The sequence below is a fragment of the Neomonachus schauinslandi genome, chromosome 5 (assembly GCF_002201575.2).
Source record: "Neomonachus schauinslandi chromosome 5, ASM220157v2, whole genome shotgun sequence".
Classification (NCBI taxonomy): Eukaryota; Metazoa; Chordata; class Mammalia; order Carnivora; family Phocidae; genus Neomonachus; species Neomonachus schauinslandi.
In genome coordinates this window covers 147,726,466-147,742,210 of record NC_058407.1, presented here as the reverse complement: position 1 = coordinate 147,742,210, position 15,745 = coordinate 147,726,466, and the positions used below count along the sequence as shown (strand labels likewise).

General features: G+C 44.3%; 1 protein-coding gene across 1 annotated transcript in view; it reads right to left on the bottom strand.

Moving 5' to 3' along the window:
* Positions 1-15,745, bottom strand: part of SHISA9 (shisa family member 9) — a 281,171-nt gene that overhangs the window by 23,078 nt on the left and 242,348 nt on the right. Inside the window, exon 3 of the mRNA XM_021698292.1 lies at positions 1,517-1,672. Coding sequence (XP_021553967.1) covers positions 1,517-1,672 — 156 coding nt within the window. The remainder of the gene's footprint in view (positions 1-1,516; positions 1,673-15,745) is intronic.

Sequence of the window (15,745 nt, the reverse complement as noted above, 5' to 3'; positions counted from 1 at the left end):
CTCCTAGGCAACAGCCCTCAGCTCTTCCTACTAATATTTGAGTCTGTTTGAACACGCTTGGGATGCATATGCTGTGCAAACATGCAGTAGGGAACAGAGGGAGCCTGTGGTCATGGGGTATACGTGAGGGCTGAGCTGGGCGTAGAAATTCAACACGAAACGTGGGAACTGGTACGTAAGTCCTTGCGGGGCTTAGGATTTAGAAAAGCCTGTGCGCCCTCGTATTAGAAATTTGGTCTGCCTGTCTTTGAGTGACTCCATCTGGAAGTCCTAGGTGATGGGGAAGAAATAGGAATTCCTAAAGATCCTTGTGGTTCCAATGCTTACCGAGTTCCCACTATACGCCTGGCCCTCTGCCGAGCATCAAGATGCCGGTTTTGTGCCTCTATATGTTGGGAGACCAGGGTCCCCACAAGCATCACAGACAGGTGACAGTGTCTGGGCTTTGGTTTCTGGTGTCAGTGTGTAATGGAATTAGGATATTTGACGCTGGAATTGATCAGCAAGTGTCTCCCATCCCATCTCTGACGAGGGAAGACATGAAGACAAGCAGCTGATAACAAAAGCAAGCATGCGGCCTGTGAGTCTTGCGTCTGCCCCAAGTTTGACTTCGCGATGGCTGTGGCTTCCGCCCTGTAGGACTCTTGCATGAGCGATGTGTTCAGGAGCCCGGGCCACCATCAGGGTCACTGTCACCCTCCCTTGTGTGTGAGCTAGGCTGTGAGAGGCAGGCTCTGGAGTGATAAAAACCTACAGGCGGCTCGATTTGGGGCAAATGAAATTAGACCCCCTTGACTCTCGGTCTCCTAATCTGAAAACTGGGATAATAATTGGGTCTTCCTCTTTGGATCCCTGTGAGAAAGCAAGGCAGGATGTATGAAAAGGTCCAATGCAATGTCTGGCACTTTGATAAGAGCCCAGTTAGCACAACAAGCTCCAGACAGCGTGCCCCATCCTGAAGAGCGGAAGTTGCCTGAGATGGGGGCATGCACTTACCGACTTCTCAGAGATGGGATGACTACGGGGGTGATGGATGTTACCCACTACAGGGCAAGGTATTCGGACACCGGGTGTCCTGGATTCCCTGAGGATTCCCGAGGGCAGATGGTGGACGACCAAGGGGCTGGGCTATCAGTCGGATCCAAATGAGCCTCCAGGCCCTTCTCCCCGGGAAACAGCCCCCACATGTGTCCCTCACTCACCCACCCTGCCCCACGTGGCAAGGTAGGACTCGATCCAGTCAGAGAAGCAGCAGCCCAGGGGCTCTGCTTCCCAGCAACCTGGGCCCCAGGTAGAGAGACCAAGAATATGTGTGAGGCAGACGGACAGAGAGAGAGAGAGAGAGAGGAAAGAGACCAAGAGAGAAAGACAGAGACAGAGAGAGACGCAGATTCTGAGAAAGAAGAAGAAGCGAAAGAAAAGGAGAAGTAGGAAGAAAAAGCAAGAGGACTAGAAAAAAACAGAGGGAACGAGAAAAAAGTGCAGAAAAGTAGAGGAGAAACAGAACAGCACTCACCGACTGCCTTCAAGGAGGCGTACTTGTTGAGCTCTTTGCCCGGCAGCTGCTGTTCGTAGGGGTTGGAGATCTGGCCCAGGCTAGGGTACGAATGTGGATGGCCCATCTGCTGGAGCAAAGGGGAGGTGGGCACTGCGTTGTTCATCTGGGTCGTGTCTGCAAGGGAGGAGATAGCGGGACATGGTCACAGGTGGAGCAGGACCTTCTACCCATGCCCACCATCGCTGGGTCCCAATCTGCCCACCCTCCGGGGACACGAGAGGAGAGCAACAGACACATCAGAACAAGCGGCTCCAGGATCCTCCCTGGAAAGCAGCTGAAGTCGGATGGGTAATATATATATATATATATATATATATATAATAGATGATTAACTTCAATCATAGTCATGGAAATGCAAGTCAGAACAACAAGGAGAAGCCATTCCTTTGCCAAGAGATGGGCAAACATTACAAGTATGGAAAGGACACCATACTGGCAAAGATGTGGGAAACTGGCCAGTCTCATAACCTCACATGGGAGCCCAATTTGCCATATTTGTAGAAAGGAATGTGGCAGTGTGTCTGGAAACATAAAGTGAAGGTATACTTTGACCAAATAATATCACTTCTGGGGATTAAGCCTACAGAAATAGCGTCAGAATTCATGGATGTTTGTTCAGAGATGTTCTTTGCACCGTTGTCTGTAAAGTGACAAAAATGCACATGCACAGAAACAACCTGAATTCCTACAAAGATGGTAATTCTTAAATAAATTATTGTACATCCATATTACATAATGTGTACATATCATGGAGCTGTTAGGAAAAAATGTGTTTAAAAATGAATTAACCCTAGGGGTGCCTGGGTGGCTCAGTCACTTGAGCTTCCGACTCTTGATTTCGGCTCAGGTCATGGTCTCAGGGTCTTTGGATTGAGCCCCGCCTCAGGCTCCATGCTCAGCAGGGAGTCTGCTTCTCTCTCTCTCCCTCTCCTCCTCCTCTCTCTCTCTCTCTTTGTCTCAAATAAATAAATAAATTTTTTTTTTTTTAATGAGTTAACTCTATACATGTCAACCTGGATACTTTCTTTTGGGTTATATTGTTAAGGGAGAAAAAGCAAATGTGAAAGTAATGCATATAATATAGCATCTTTGTTTTTTGTTTTTGTTTTTAAAGATTTTATTTATTTATTTATTTATTTATTTGAGAGAGAGAAAGAGATAGAGAGCATGAGAGGAGGGAGGTTCAGAGAGAGAAGCAGACTCCCCGCCGAGCAGGGAGCCTGATGCGGGACTCGATCCTGGGACTCCAGGATCATGACCTGAGCCGAAGGCAGTCGCTTAACCGACTGAGCCACCCAGGTGCCCTAATATAGCATCTTTGTTAAAGAAAAGAAAATCTATGCATGTTGCTTGAGTGGTGTGATTTGCAAAGACAGGAAAAAAATATGCAAAGACACATGAACCAAGTATTGGCTACTTAGAGGAAATGGGGTTCATGGGGAGAGAGGTTCGAGAAGTCTGCTTGGAGGGAATATTATCTGAGCTGAGAACCCGAAGTCTAGATGCGGTTATGTGTGGGTGAAGGTGGAGGGCGCTGGGGAGGGTGTTCAGGGCAGAGGGAAGGGCATGGCCAGAAGCCCTGAAATTGGAGGGGAGGCAGTGTTTTCAGCAATGCAGGATGCCGCACCCTTCCCTTGAGGCACACGTGGCTGCAGAACAGAGTGTGAGCGAAGTGGACGGGGGTGGGGCTGGACAGGCCGGCGGGGCCCAGGAGGCCTTGTGAAGGCTTTCCCCTCCACCCTGAGAGCAGTGGGAGGGACAGAGTGAAGGGAAGAGTGAGACGAGGTGGAGTCCAGATGAGGTGATTATGGTTCAGCTTCAGGCAGGAAATACAGGTTCTCCCCAGCTTCAGGAAGTGCAGGTACAGATCCAGATAAACATGGCGGGGGATGCTTGTGCTGCCTTGGAAGATCGCCCTTCCCTGGCATGTGTGCCCATTTCCCGGCTGCTGTTTTGGCCGCACACAGCTCACAGCTGCCCCTCACACCCAGGAAGTTATTCTCGGGAACCACTGCCCTGGGTTTAGTGTGCTTCGTGCACCTCACCCTCAACACCGGCTGTGGTGGGCAACCAGAGCCTCGCTGACTCTATAGGACAGGCAGACCAGCCCTCTGCCTCAAAGTAGGGGCGGCTTTATGAAGCAATGGATGCTCCAGAGCTCCCAGGGACCGGAACAAGCAACCTTCTTTCCTAAAGGGCCAGACTATAAATAGTTCAGTCTTTATGGGCCACGCAGACTTGTTACAAATACCAACTCTGCCCTTGTAGCAAGAAAGCACAGACATGATGTCAATGAATGAATGTTTATTGGCTGTGTACAGATAAAACTTTATAAAAACAGGTGGCTGCTAGATTTGCTCCAAGGGCCATAATTTAACTACCCCTGGTCCAGACTTTATCTGAGACTGAGACCCCATCTTTGAGTGTCTCCTTTATCTTTCCTATTTTGTTACCCTCACAACCTGAGAGGGGCGTGTGCATGCGTCTGTCTGTGTGTCTGTAGCACTCCCTCAGAGTCTCATACACCTGAACCCATCTCTCAAGGGCTGCTTCTAGACAATTCAACCCATGACATATACGGAATATGTTTGGCTTTAGAAACCAATACACCCAAATGGGGAGAGGCAGGGAGACCACAGCTGAGACACAGAGATAAGAAGAGCACTTTTTAGGGGTGCCTGGGTGGCTCAGTCGGTTAAGCGTCTGCCTTCGGCTCAGGTCATGATCCCAGGGTCCTGGGATCGAGCCCCGCATCGGGCTCCCTGCTCAGTGGGAAGCCTGCTTCTCCCTCTCCCGCTCCCCCTGCTTGTGTCCCCTCTCTCACTGTCTCTTTCGTTGTCAAATAAATAAAATCTTAAAAAAAAAAAAAAAAGAAGAGCACTTTTTTTTTTTTAAGATTTTATTTATTTATTTGAGAGAGAGAATGAGATAGAGAGCATGAGAGGGGGTAGGGTCAGAGAGAGAGGCAGACTCCCTGCTGAGCAGGGAGCCCGATGTGGGACTCGATCCAGGGACTCCAGGCTCATGACCTGAGCCGAAGGCAGTCGCTTAACCGACTGAGCCACCCAGGCGCCCAAGAAGAGCACTTTTTATCACTGCACATGCACACAAGACCAACTGCGTAATGGGAAGGTCAGCAAACATATGCCACGTATCCCAGCCTCTGGCCAGCAGGTGAGGAAGTAGGTGTATCCTTCTGCCATGATAGCTTTTTGGCTGAGATTCAGTGGAGGGTTGGGAAGGCCCAAGCTTAATGAAATCATGGAAGAGGTGTTGCATAAGGTACAGCTTTTGCTGAAGCATGGACCCTAAGAAATGAGCGTGTGATCCAAATCGGGCAAATCACGATGCCTCCTTCTCCTAGTGACTGGGCCGGAAGCAGGCATGCGATCTAGGCTGCACCAATCAGAATGCTTCCCTGAGTTTTTCTCTCTGGAACCTTGGAAGGAGCCAGGAGGTCATGGATTCAAGTGAGTTTGAACCTACCATGTGTAGGTTCACATGGTAGGTTCAAACTTTTTTGAAAAAGAAGTTTTTATTTTTTTTACTGGGAAGGAATAAGGACAACAGGAGGAAAGCTGAGAAGATAGGAAAGCCGCTTTCTACTAAGTGAGTATGCTTTGGGGTTACTGTCCCTTGCAATGTAGAGTTTGGACTAGTGTAGTTGTCACATGGATTCCCTCTGGGAAGTGAAGCTGACCAGAAGGGAGGTTGCCCAGGTGGCTATAAAGAAAGGCCTGGGGGTTGTGTCAAGATGGCAAAGGCATTGCTTCTGGGTATTCTACAGAGATTGAGTAGAAATTTCAAATGGCCTCAGTAGTAGATTGGGAATGCCCAAAGACATTCATAAGCTAATTTACTAATGCCTTCATGGCAAGTCGTATTTTTTCACTCCTGGAAGTAGATCCCAACCATGAGCCTGTCTAGTTAAAGAGCTGACCTCTCCCAAGCCCACCCTTTCTCCCAACTCCTTGCTCCCTCAATCCTAGATCCCACCCACTAGGCTCAAATTTTGTTTCCAGGCCTGCCAGGGGAAATGCTAAACACTTAATTAAAGAAAATAAAAAATCTGTAGAGACGTTCCTCATCACTTGGAACAGTCTTTTATATTATTCAACAGAATATTCAATATGCTATTATAAAGTATTTTCTTCTGGATGATTTCTCCCAAGTCTTGAGCTACCTCAAGGGCAGTGAGTAGTTCCTTAATGTAAGTGGGCCTGACCAAGATGGCCCACCAAATGAATCCCTCACAAAAGAAGAGATGGGGCTGCCCCAAAGTCACATTCCTGCTATCACATGCAGAGCCACAGGAAGCAAATTTCCAGCCATTTTACACAGCCATTTTGTGCTCGTTTCCAGGCATCAAATATTCACAAATATGGACATCCAATCTCAGGGCAGCAATCAAGAATTATTAAACAGACATTTGTGACTGGGTGTTTTAAATGTTATTTTCATTTCACTGAATGAGAAGATGGAGCAGACCTGGCAACCCAGATTATCTGTGAGTTTTGTACAAATATATCCAGCTAAGGAGGAGAAACCAAAGTGTAGATGGGAAGTCAGCCCAGCTTGGCATCCAAGCAAAATAGAACAATAGGGTGAGGGAAGAGCAAAGACTGGGTAAGATCTGTCCTTGCCAACAGAGGCGAGAAGAAAAGTAAGAGAGAAAGAGAATATTTAGGTATACGTATATATGCATATGTATTTGTATGTATGTGTACACGTGTATATATATTATCTATCTATCTATATCATTTAATTTACATAGTCATGGCCATAGAAGGAATCCAGTTGGACCAACAATGTCTTGCTCTTAGCAGGATAGTTTCTCTTGTAGACACATTTTGGCCAGAGATATCTTTCCCACCTCACCTCTGTAGAAAGGTACTTCCTACCCAATGCCACAAGAAAAATTTTCCCTGCCTCATTATAATTTTGCAACTCATTCTGACTCTTAGAAATAACTAACACGGACTTGCTGTTCTGGGATGCTGTTTTCCATCAAGAGCCTCAGTCAACAAACAAGAAGTTGATGATGTCCCTGTGCTCGCCTTCCTAAGACAGAAGAGGGGGTCTTATGCATTTAACACTCATTTTCAAAGAAGGGTGAGATAGAGCTACTCTAATTGGAAGCATCTGGCTAACTTACCCCAGGTAACTGCTGTGTAAGTACCATTATATATGGTATACCTTAGTCACTAAATAGAAATAAAATAAATGCAATTCAGATAGGGTCAGCTAAGGTGAAAATGCTCAGTTGCAAACAGAAGGAGGATGCTGTGGGCTTCTCAGTGTAGAAGAGACAAATAACAACTATCAGAAACTGGACCAATTTGGCTCATCTTGGAAGAAAAGTAACAATAGCCAGTCTTTCAAGGCACATCACAGGAAGAACAGCGCAGAAAGGCACAATATGGTCAAAACGGTGTTGTTTTGTGGAGTGTACATTATGTGCCAGGCACTTGGCAAAGAATTTCTCATGCACTATATCTCCTTTAATTCCTACATCAACCCTATGAGGTAGAGATCTATAGACAATATATCTTTTAAAATAAGGTTTTCATTGTAGAACAATTTTAGATTTATAAAAATACTGCAAAGATGGCACCAAGAGGGGTGCCTGGGTGATGCAGACAGTTAGGCATTGGACTCTTGGTTTCAGCTCAGGCCATGACCTCAGGACTGTGAGATCGAGCCCCATGATGGTCTCCGTGCTCATCGCGGAGTCTAATTGAGATTTTATCTCTCTCTGCCCCTCCCCACCATGCGCTCTCTCTCTCTCCCTAAAGTAAATAAATAAATCTTAAAAAAAAAAAAAATGGTGCCGAGAGTTCCCATATATACCCCAGACCCAGTTCCCGTTACTAACATCTTGTGTTGTACAGTACATTTGTTACAAATAATGAACCACTTTGAAAATTACTATTAACAGAAGTCCACACTTCATTCAGGTTTCCTCAGCTTTGACCTAATGTCCTTTTCCTGTTCCAGAATCTCATTCAATTACCACATTAAATGTAGTCATCACCTTTCCTTAGGTATCTCTTGGCCATTAGTTTCTTAGACTTCTGTTGTTTTTAATGATTTTGACAGTTTCGAGGACTGCCAGCCAGGTATTGTGTAGAATGGCCCTTGAGTGGAATTTGTCTGATGTTTTCCTCTTGACTAGACTGAGGTTATGGGTTTGGGTGACGAGAACTGTAAAGTGACATTCTCATCAGCACCCATCAAGGATACATACTATGATGCTTTATCACTATTGATGTTAACCTTCATCACCTGCCTGAGGTAGTGTGTGTCAAGTTTCTCCACTGTAAAGGTATTCTATTATTTTTTGTCTTTCCATGCCATACTCTTTAAGCCACTCTGCATAACCCATACTTAAAGATCGAGGAGTTATGTTCCACCTCTCTGAGTATAGTTTCTATGTAAATTATTTAGAATTCTTCTTCATAAGAGATTTGTCTCTTTATCTCCACTTAATTATTCAACCATTTATTTTTATCAGTGTGGACACATAGACACGTATTTTATTACTTTGGGTTCTAAACCAATACTGTTTTATTTTGTTTTTTGCTCAAATTGTTCCAGGCTTGGCCATTGGAAACTCTTTCAGTTGGCTCCTAGGGCCCCTTTTTTTAGAGCTTCCTTGCTCTCTAGTGATACAAGATGCTCTAGGTTCATCTTGTATATTCCCTGTCCAGTGGTAGAATCAGCCATCTCTCCAAGGAGCCTTGGTTCTTTTTATTGTAGAACTGTGTTAGCAACTAAGATCTGGGTGCTGGGTGTGCTCATTGCTTCTGGTCTCTCTCTGCTGACAGAGTAAGAAAATCTATGTGTGTGTACTAACTCATATGTACAGGTGTCTACAAATATTTATATATGCAACCATCTGTATCTACCTTAAGCTAAATAGGAGTTCATCCTGCTATCTCTAACTCTAATCACATGGATCATTCTAGGCTCCTCCTCTTGCTTATTTGTAAGCTCTTACTCCAACAATAAGAAACATGGCTCCCAATATCCACTATCCATTGACTCAGCTGTTAAGTCCAGTATACGTGTCTATCAATATCAGAATTATTACCCCAGATCCCCACGGGAAACAACTTTATCAACTAGGACACAGTCTGAAGGACAATGGATTTTTCAAATTATTAATGTGTTTTTCTCTTCTGTCTTCCTACATATGTGATGGGCATGACATTCACATGTCTGGGTAAGGCTGGGGAATTAGGATTTATTATAGAAGGAACACAAAGGAAAATGATGATAATATTAGTCACTGATGAAGATGGTGAAGACACACTTATATACATAATCCACAAAGAGACGTTATTAGGTACCAGGCACTATTCTGTATATGAACTAATCCAATCATTCCAAGAATCTCTATGAGATACTATTATTAACCCCATTTTGCAGAGGAGGAAATCAAGGCACAGAGGCTTTGTAACTTGCCCAAACTTACGCCACTTGCATATAGCAGAGCTATACTTTGGATCTAGCCTTCTGACTCTAGAATTTGCGCTCTTGGCCACTTCCTTATTGGCTCTAAGGGAGTTAAATTCAAATTTCTGGCATTCAAAAAATTATTTGGCAGCCAGACAATAATACAATTTTAAGTCACATGACTGACTTTGGAAAGTTTTTTTTTTTTAATTCTTTTCTACTTTTTTTTTTTTAATTTTTAAAATTTAATTTAATTTTAAATTCCAGTATGGTTAACATAGTGTTATATTAGTTTCAGGTGTACAATATAGTGATTCAACAATTCCCAATTCATTCATATCATTCAACATATCACCCAATGCTCATCACAAGTGCACTCCTTATTCCCCATCACCTATTTCACCCATCCCCCCACCCACCTCCCCTCTGATAACCATCAGTGTGTTCTCTATAGTGAAGAGTCTGTTTCTTGATTTGTCTCTCTTTTTTCCTTTGGTCTTTTTTTTGGGGGGGGGGGGAGTTGTTTCTTAAATTCCACATGTAAGTGAAATCATGGTATTTGTCTTTCTCTGACTGACTTATTTCACTTAGCATTATACTCTCCAGTTCCACCCATGTTGCAAATGGCAAGGTTTCATTCTCTTTAATGGCTGAATAATCTTCCATTGTGTATATATATACCACATCTTCTTTATCCATTCGTCTAACAATGGGCACTTGGACTGCTTCCATAATTTGGCTGTTGTAGATAATGCTACTATAAACATCAGGGTGCATGAATCCCTTCGAATTAGTGTATCCCTTTTAAATACCCAATAGTGCGACTACTGGATCACAGGTAGTTCTATTTTTAACTTTTTGAGGACCCCCACCCCATACCTTTCTCTCCATTCTTTAGCATACTGAGGACTGGACTTGGTAGGCAAGACCACAGAGTTTTTGTCAAGGGTGGACCAGGGAAGCAAAAGGACGGGAAGCCATCCTCCTCTGATTCTAGGGAAATGAGAAAATGACAAGGAAAGAGAGAGAGAGATGAAGGAATGTCATTTGACTTTCCCTCTTTGATTGGGGAGAATGATGGGTGAGGGAAATGCTGAGGGCAGGGATCTCTCATCTCACTCCCGTGTTTGGAACTCTGGGAGGAACTCAAAGTGAAGAAGCTCTGAGCTGTCAGGGGGTAGCTGAGCCAGTTAAGACACGAAGTGGTATGACCTGACTACCAGATTGCCTAGTTGATCTTCCTCAAGGACCCTCATATACCACATACCAAGGAATCCTGCTACAGGAATCCTGCTACAGTAATCCTGCTACAGAACCTCTCATTGTTGGGCAGTGGGTTGCACACGGTGGCATGGAGTGTTTCCTTTCACTTTATTCTACTCTCCTTTCTCTCCCAAGCAGATGGTTTAGCATGGGCCAACTCAGACAAAAGTCACAAACTCAGAAAGGCCAAATAGAAAACCACATTAACCATATTTAAAAAAAACAAACACACACCTATTTCTCTAAGTATTACAGTCCTAATTTACATATAAGGAAACCGAAGCCCAGAGAGGTTGAGGTGCTTGCCCGAAGTCACACACATGTTAGTAACTGTCAGGATTTGATCCCAGATTTGTCTGATGGCAAAACAGGTGCTTCCTCCACTAAGTTAAGCTGCCTCTAGCAAGGACAGGAAGAAACTGGAGGCTCAGCATTGAGCCTCCTCTATGAAGAGAGACTCTTCTGTCTTGAGTATCTTCCTTCTTATAAAATTTCCCACTCAGACCAGTAAACCATTGGCCAGATCTATGTCTTTTTGTTTCCTTTTTCATCCAGAGAATAGAACTTATTGTTATAACCGAGGGAACGAGCAGGCCTCCCCCCGGCCCCCGTCCTGAGAATCCCTTACTGCCTTGTGGAACGCACCTGTGCTCTACCTCTCCATCTTGCTCACCCATCCATTCCTCCTCATATATTTGAGCATCTGCGGTGTGCCAGACATTCTGCTTGGTGGACAAATCTTAGCTCTTGCACCACCTACTAATTAGAGGAACTCAAAAAATTTTCCCAATGTTTTTTCAACACCCAAGAAGTTGCCCGGATGGCAAGGCCATGTGGGTCCTGCCCAGGTTTCTCCTTCATCCCCGCTCTCCCCAACATACTCTCTGTGCCTGATGGCGCAGCTTCGCGGCCACAGAGTGGTCCCAGAGACACAAGCAGCAGCATCTGCCATGACATAATGAAGAAAGAATGGAATTTTGACTCAGTTCTGGATTCACATTCTGGCTCTTCTCTTTACCGATAACATCTTGGGGTATATCAGTGATCACACCTGCCTGAGCCTCAGTCTTCAGCTCTAAAATGGGGACATAGCAGCTTCCTCGGGGGGCAGGGGCGCGGAGGTGTGCTATGAGATTTGGAGCATGTACACAGTGCTTAGCATCCCGCCCGAAACAGAGTAACCATCCGAGACATTATAGCCAAAGCTTTATTGCCTCCAATTGTCCAGGAAGCAAAGATGACACGATGGGGTGGCCATGAAAAGAGAGTGGGAGGTTTTCATAAGGCCCTCTCTGGGCTCGGAATTCTTGGACATATTCCAGATCATTCAGTTGTCTCAGAACAGGACAAATGAGAGAGAATAGGGAGGAGATGTTCCTGCAGGGGCCCGTAGCACTGGTAATTCTCAACGACAACAAAAAAGAGAATACATGTTCAGAAATCAGAGCAAAGCTCTGGCTTTTAGCTCTGTGTTCCTTTCTATCCTTTCCAAACCTTTGTGCCCAGTATCCTTTGAAAGAGAAAACCTGAAAATTATAGTTTGAAACACCATGTAGATTTTTTCTCTGGCCACAAGCAAGCAAAAAAAAAAAAAAAAAAAAATCAAATCCAACTCAAAATTACCCTGAATTTGTCAAAAGAGAACATAGCAGGCTAGGCTCTCACCAGAAAAGGTTTATGTATAAAGAGAATTAAATCCATCTTATTGAATCTTGGTGGCAGAGGGACCAGCAAGGATTTGCAATGGAGGAAAAAATGCACATGTATCACTGTAAAACCTTTGGTAAATGAGGCATTTGTGTTACCCATGGGTTTATATCTCTAAGCATGCAAAACATTTTTTTTTATTTTCACCATTTAGGATGGGAATATTTTAAAACTGGAGTTGTTAAATATTTATTTAATGTTCACTTCTGGCCAGTTTTTATGCGGGCTCTGGGCAGGGGCGGGGGGGGGCAAGAGATTCATTTCAAGTCTCAGGTTGCGCCCCAAGGAGATGATAGTCTAGGATAGGAAGCTGACTAAGAGTCACACCGGGGATGTGGAGAACCCTTAAGACCAGCGTAGTTAGTGCCATGATACAGCAAAACACAGAGTCCTGTGACGGCACAAGGGACACAGTACCTCACCCAGTTTTAGAAGGTAGGAGAGCTTCTTCATCTACATTCTGAGAAAGATAGATTATCAAAGACAGTAACAGAGGACCATTTTAATTGGAAGAAGCATCGTGAGCATGTTCAAGAAACGCCCATTTATTGGTATCACTTCTGAAACGAGACATCTCCAAGGTGGGTTACCTCACCACCAAAGGCTCAGCAGCATCATTATAAATACCGAAGGTTGTCTTATTTGCACAGAGGCCATTTCCCCAAAGTCAAGGTCATGAGCTCATCTACCACTGCTTGGATGCCCCCTCCCTTGATAGCCCAGTGTGGCCTGAAAGCTTCTTTCCTGCCCCTTGTCCTCTTCTCCTTCCCTTGCACCCCCTTCCCCCCAATTCCATCGACTTGGCATTTTTCTTTTCCCCTCCATCATGGTTAGTCCTTTATTAGCTGCATGGTAAGCAGCAGCCTGTCCTCTTGGCCTTCATTATTTCCAGTCCAAATGTGTTATGGGATTAGAAACTAGATACCCAAGCTTGTTAGAATAAGTTGGAAAGTACCAATTAGCCATAGGTAAAAATACTATTTTCTTCTGCAAAATGCTCTCCTTTTTCCCATACATCTTTCCCAAGCTGACTCTGAATCATCTTTCTAGGGTCAGCTTATACATCATACCCTCCAGGGGACCTTCCTCACCCTCTCCTCTCCTAAATACTTCTGCACCTCTCTGTATTCATCTGCTAGGGCTGCCATAACCACAGAGGGGGGCTTTTAATAACAGAAATGTATCATTTTACCGTTCTGGGGGCTGGAAGGCTAAGATCAAGGTGTTGGTAGAGTCGGTTCCTTCTAAGGTGGTGAGGGAAAATGTGTTCCATGCCTCTCTCCTAGCCTCTGGTGGTTTGCTGGCAATCTTTGGCATTCCTGAGCTGGTGGAAGGATTACCCCAATATCTGCCTCCATCCTCACATGGTGTTCTCTTTATGAGCATGTCTGTGTCTAAATTCCCCTTTTTTATAAGGACATTGGTTATACTGGATTGGGGCCCACCCCACTCTAGTGTGACCTCCACTTAACTAATTTATATCTGCTACAACCCTATCCCCAAATAAGGTCACATTCTGAGGCACTGAGCATTAGGATTTCAGTGTATCAATTCGAGAGGGACAGGATTCAATTTGCTTCTTTAGCCACAGAAATACTTCTATTTATTCCCAATGCTTGTTTTCCCATACCGCTGAGGTCAGGGAATATGTTCAATCTCCTCCACCCCTCCGTTCCCAGTTCCCAGAGCTTCCTCCATGGAACTGAATTTTAACTAACACAGGAGAGGATGTGGAAAAAAAAAAAAAAAAGACCATTTTTTCAGGCACCTGCTATGTGACAGGCAATATGCAAGGAGCTTCACGTAAAAGTCAGCTTTTTCGCTAAGAAAAAAATGCATTAAATGGGTTGGCTTAGCAACAGCCATTTTTGTTGCTCTGAAACTTGTTTTTTCTTTTTGCACTGTATGTGCCCTGGCTAAGTATTTTGTTTATGGACAATTTGATGCCTGGGACAGCAAACGACAACAGAAAAGCAGAGCAATAAAACAAATGAGGGAACTGGGCTCAGCTTAACCAAACACCAGGGATGCTACGCTGCTTGGGTATGTATCCTTCAGGTGGTAACACAATGCAGATACCGCATGGATAGAGGCTGCAATATATCCTATACCAAGTCTCGAGTAGAAATGATTCTACACAGGGGCTGGAGGACTCTCAGACAGCAGGCGACCTGTTGCTTAAGGAAATTTTCAGTGTGCACCAAAAAGACCTTTAGCTCCTGCTTTGGTTGAAGCTTCACAGAATGAATGCATGGAGGAAGAGTACTCACTGATTTCGTATCACCCATACACTTTGTCTCCCAAAGAGCCCACTTGAATTGGGGTGCAAATCTCCCCCACTTAGCTTTGAGAGTCCATTTTTAAGGGCTTTTCACATAGAGGACGGCTGAAGTTCACAGTGATAGATACGAGCATGTCTCTCCCCATTTTCCATATCTCCCAACATTCCCTAAATAACTTCCCCTGTGATTTAGGACGCCATCCCCTCTCTTGAGGAACATGTGAGAGCCAAGTGAGGTTATGGAGAGAGAATAGGTCATTTAGAGACAGGAGACACGGGTTCAAATCCTGCTCCAGCCATAATGTATCAGCTATGAGGTCTTAAGAAAATTGAGGGAGCTCTGGTGCCTCTGGTTTACTGCATATGAAATGGGGGAGGTGGCTGCCAGGGGCTGGGGTGGGGATGGGGGACAGGAATGGGGAGCTGATGTTTAATGGGTAGAGAGTTTCAATTTTGCAAGATGAAGAAGTTCTGGAAATCGGTCGCACAACAATGTTAATATACTTAATGTGACTGAATTGTACACTTAGAAATGGTTAAGATAGTAAATTTTATGTTATGCATTCTTTGCCAAAATTTGAAAATCAAATGCACGTGCCAAGTGCTTTACCCATACATCCTTCATTATACCCGAGGCCAATTCTGTAAGCTAGGCGTTGTTGTGCACAATTTGCAGATGAGAAAAATGAGGCAAAAAGAGGCTCTGAACCATGTATTCAAGGTCACAAACAGACAAAGTCAGCTTCATCCAAAACCAATGCTTCTTTCTCCATACTAGCTGATGAGTTACGACAGAGTCCAGAATAGGATAAAACGAGATACGTCTGGAAAGCACTGACCTTAATATTTGGCACATGTAAGAATCTGTAATGTTGAATCTTTCTCCCCATAATATTTCCACATTTTAAAGACATTCAAGCCCCAATAAAAACAACCTAACCCTTTTTATCCTCTGAGAATGCTCCCAAGTGGTGATTGTTGATTAAACCAAATCCTTTCTAATTGCAGGTTGAGCAAATTCATCCAATGAATAACCCACTTATCAAATAATCACCATGTGCCAATCCTAGGCCAGGCATCTTTCTGGGTATGGGGGAAAGAGGAATAGATAATGCCTACTGCTGCCTTTGAAAAGATCACAGTCCAACCGGGGGCCGGGGGGCAGGGACAGACAGGTAAATGACTTCCCTGTAACACACGTAATATTACAAGTACCTGCAATGATCTGAGACAATCTCTGTTTCAAGATAAAAATTACCTTATAGTAACCCATCCTATACCAAATTCCTAAAAAGGATTATCAAGATCTAAAAAAATAAAACAAAACAAAAAAACCCCTTAAAATTGCAAAAGGAAACCACAGTGAGCTATCGCTACCTATCCAGAAGAATAGCAAAAACAGAAGAAAAATTAAAAGTCTGACAATGCCAAATCCTGGGGAGGATGTGAAGCAACTGAAACTCTCACGTGCTGCTCCT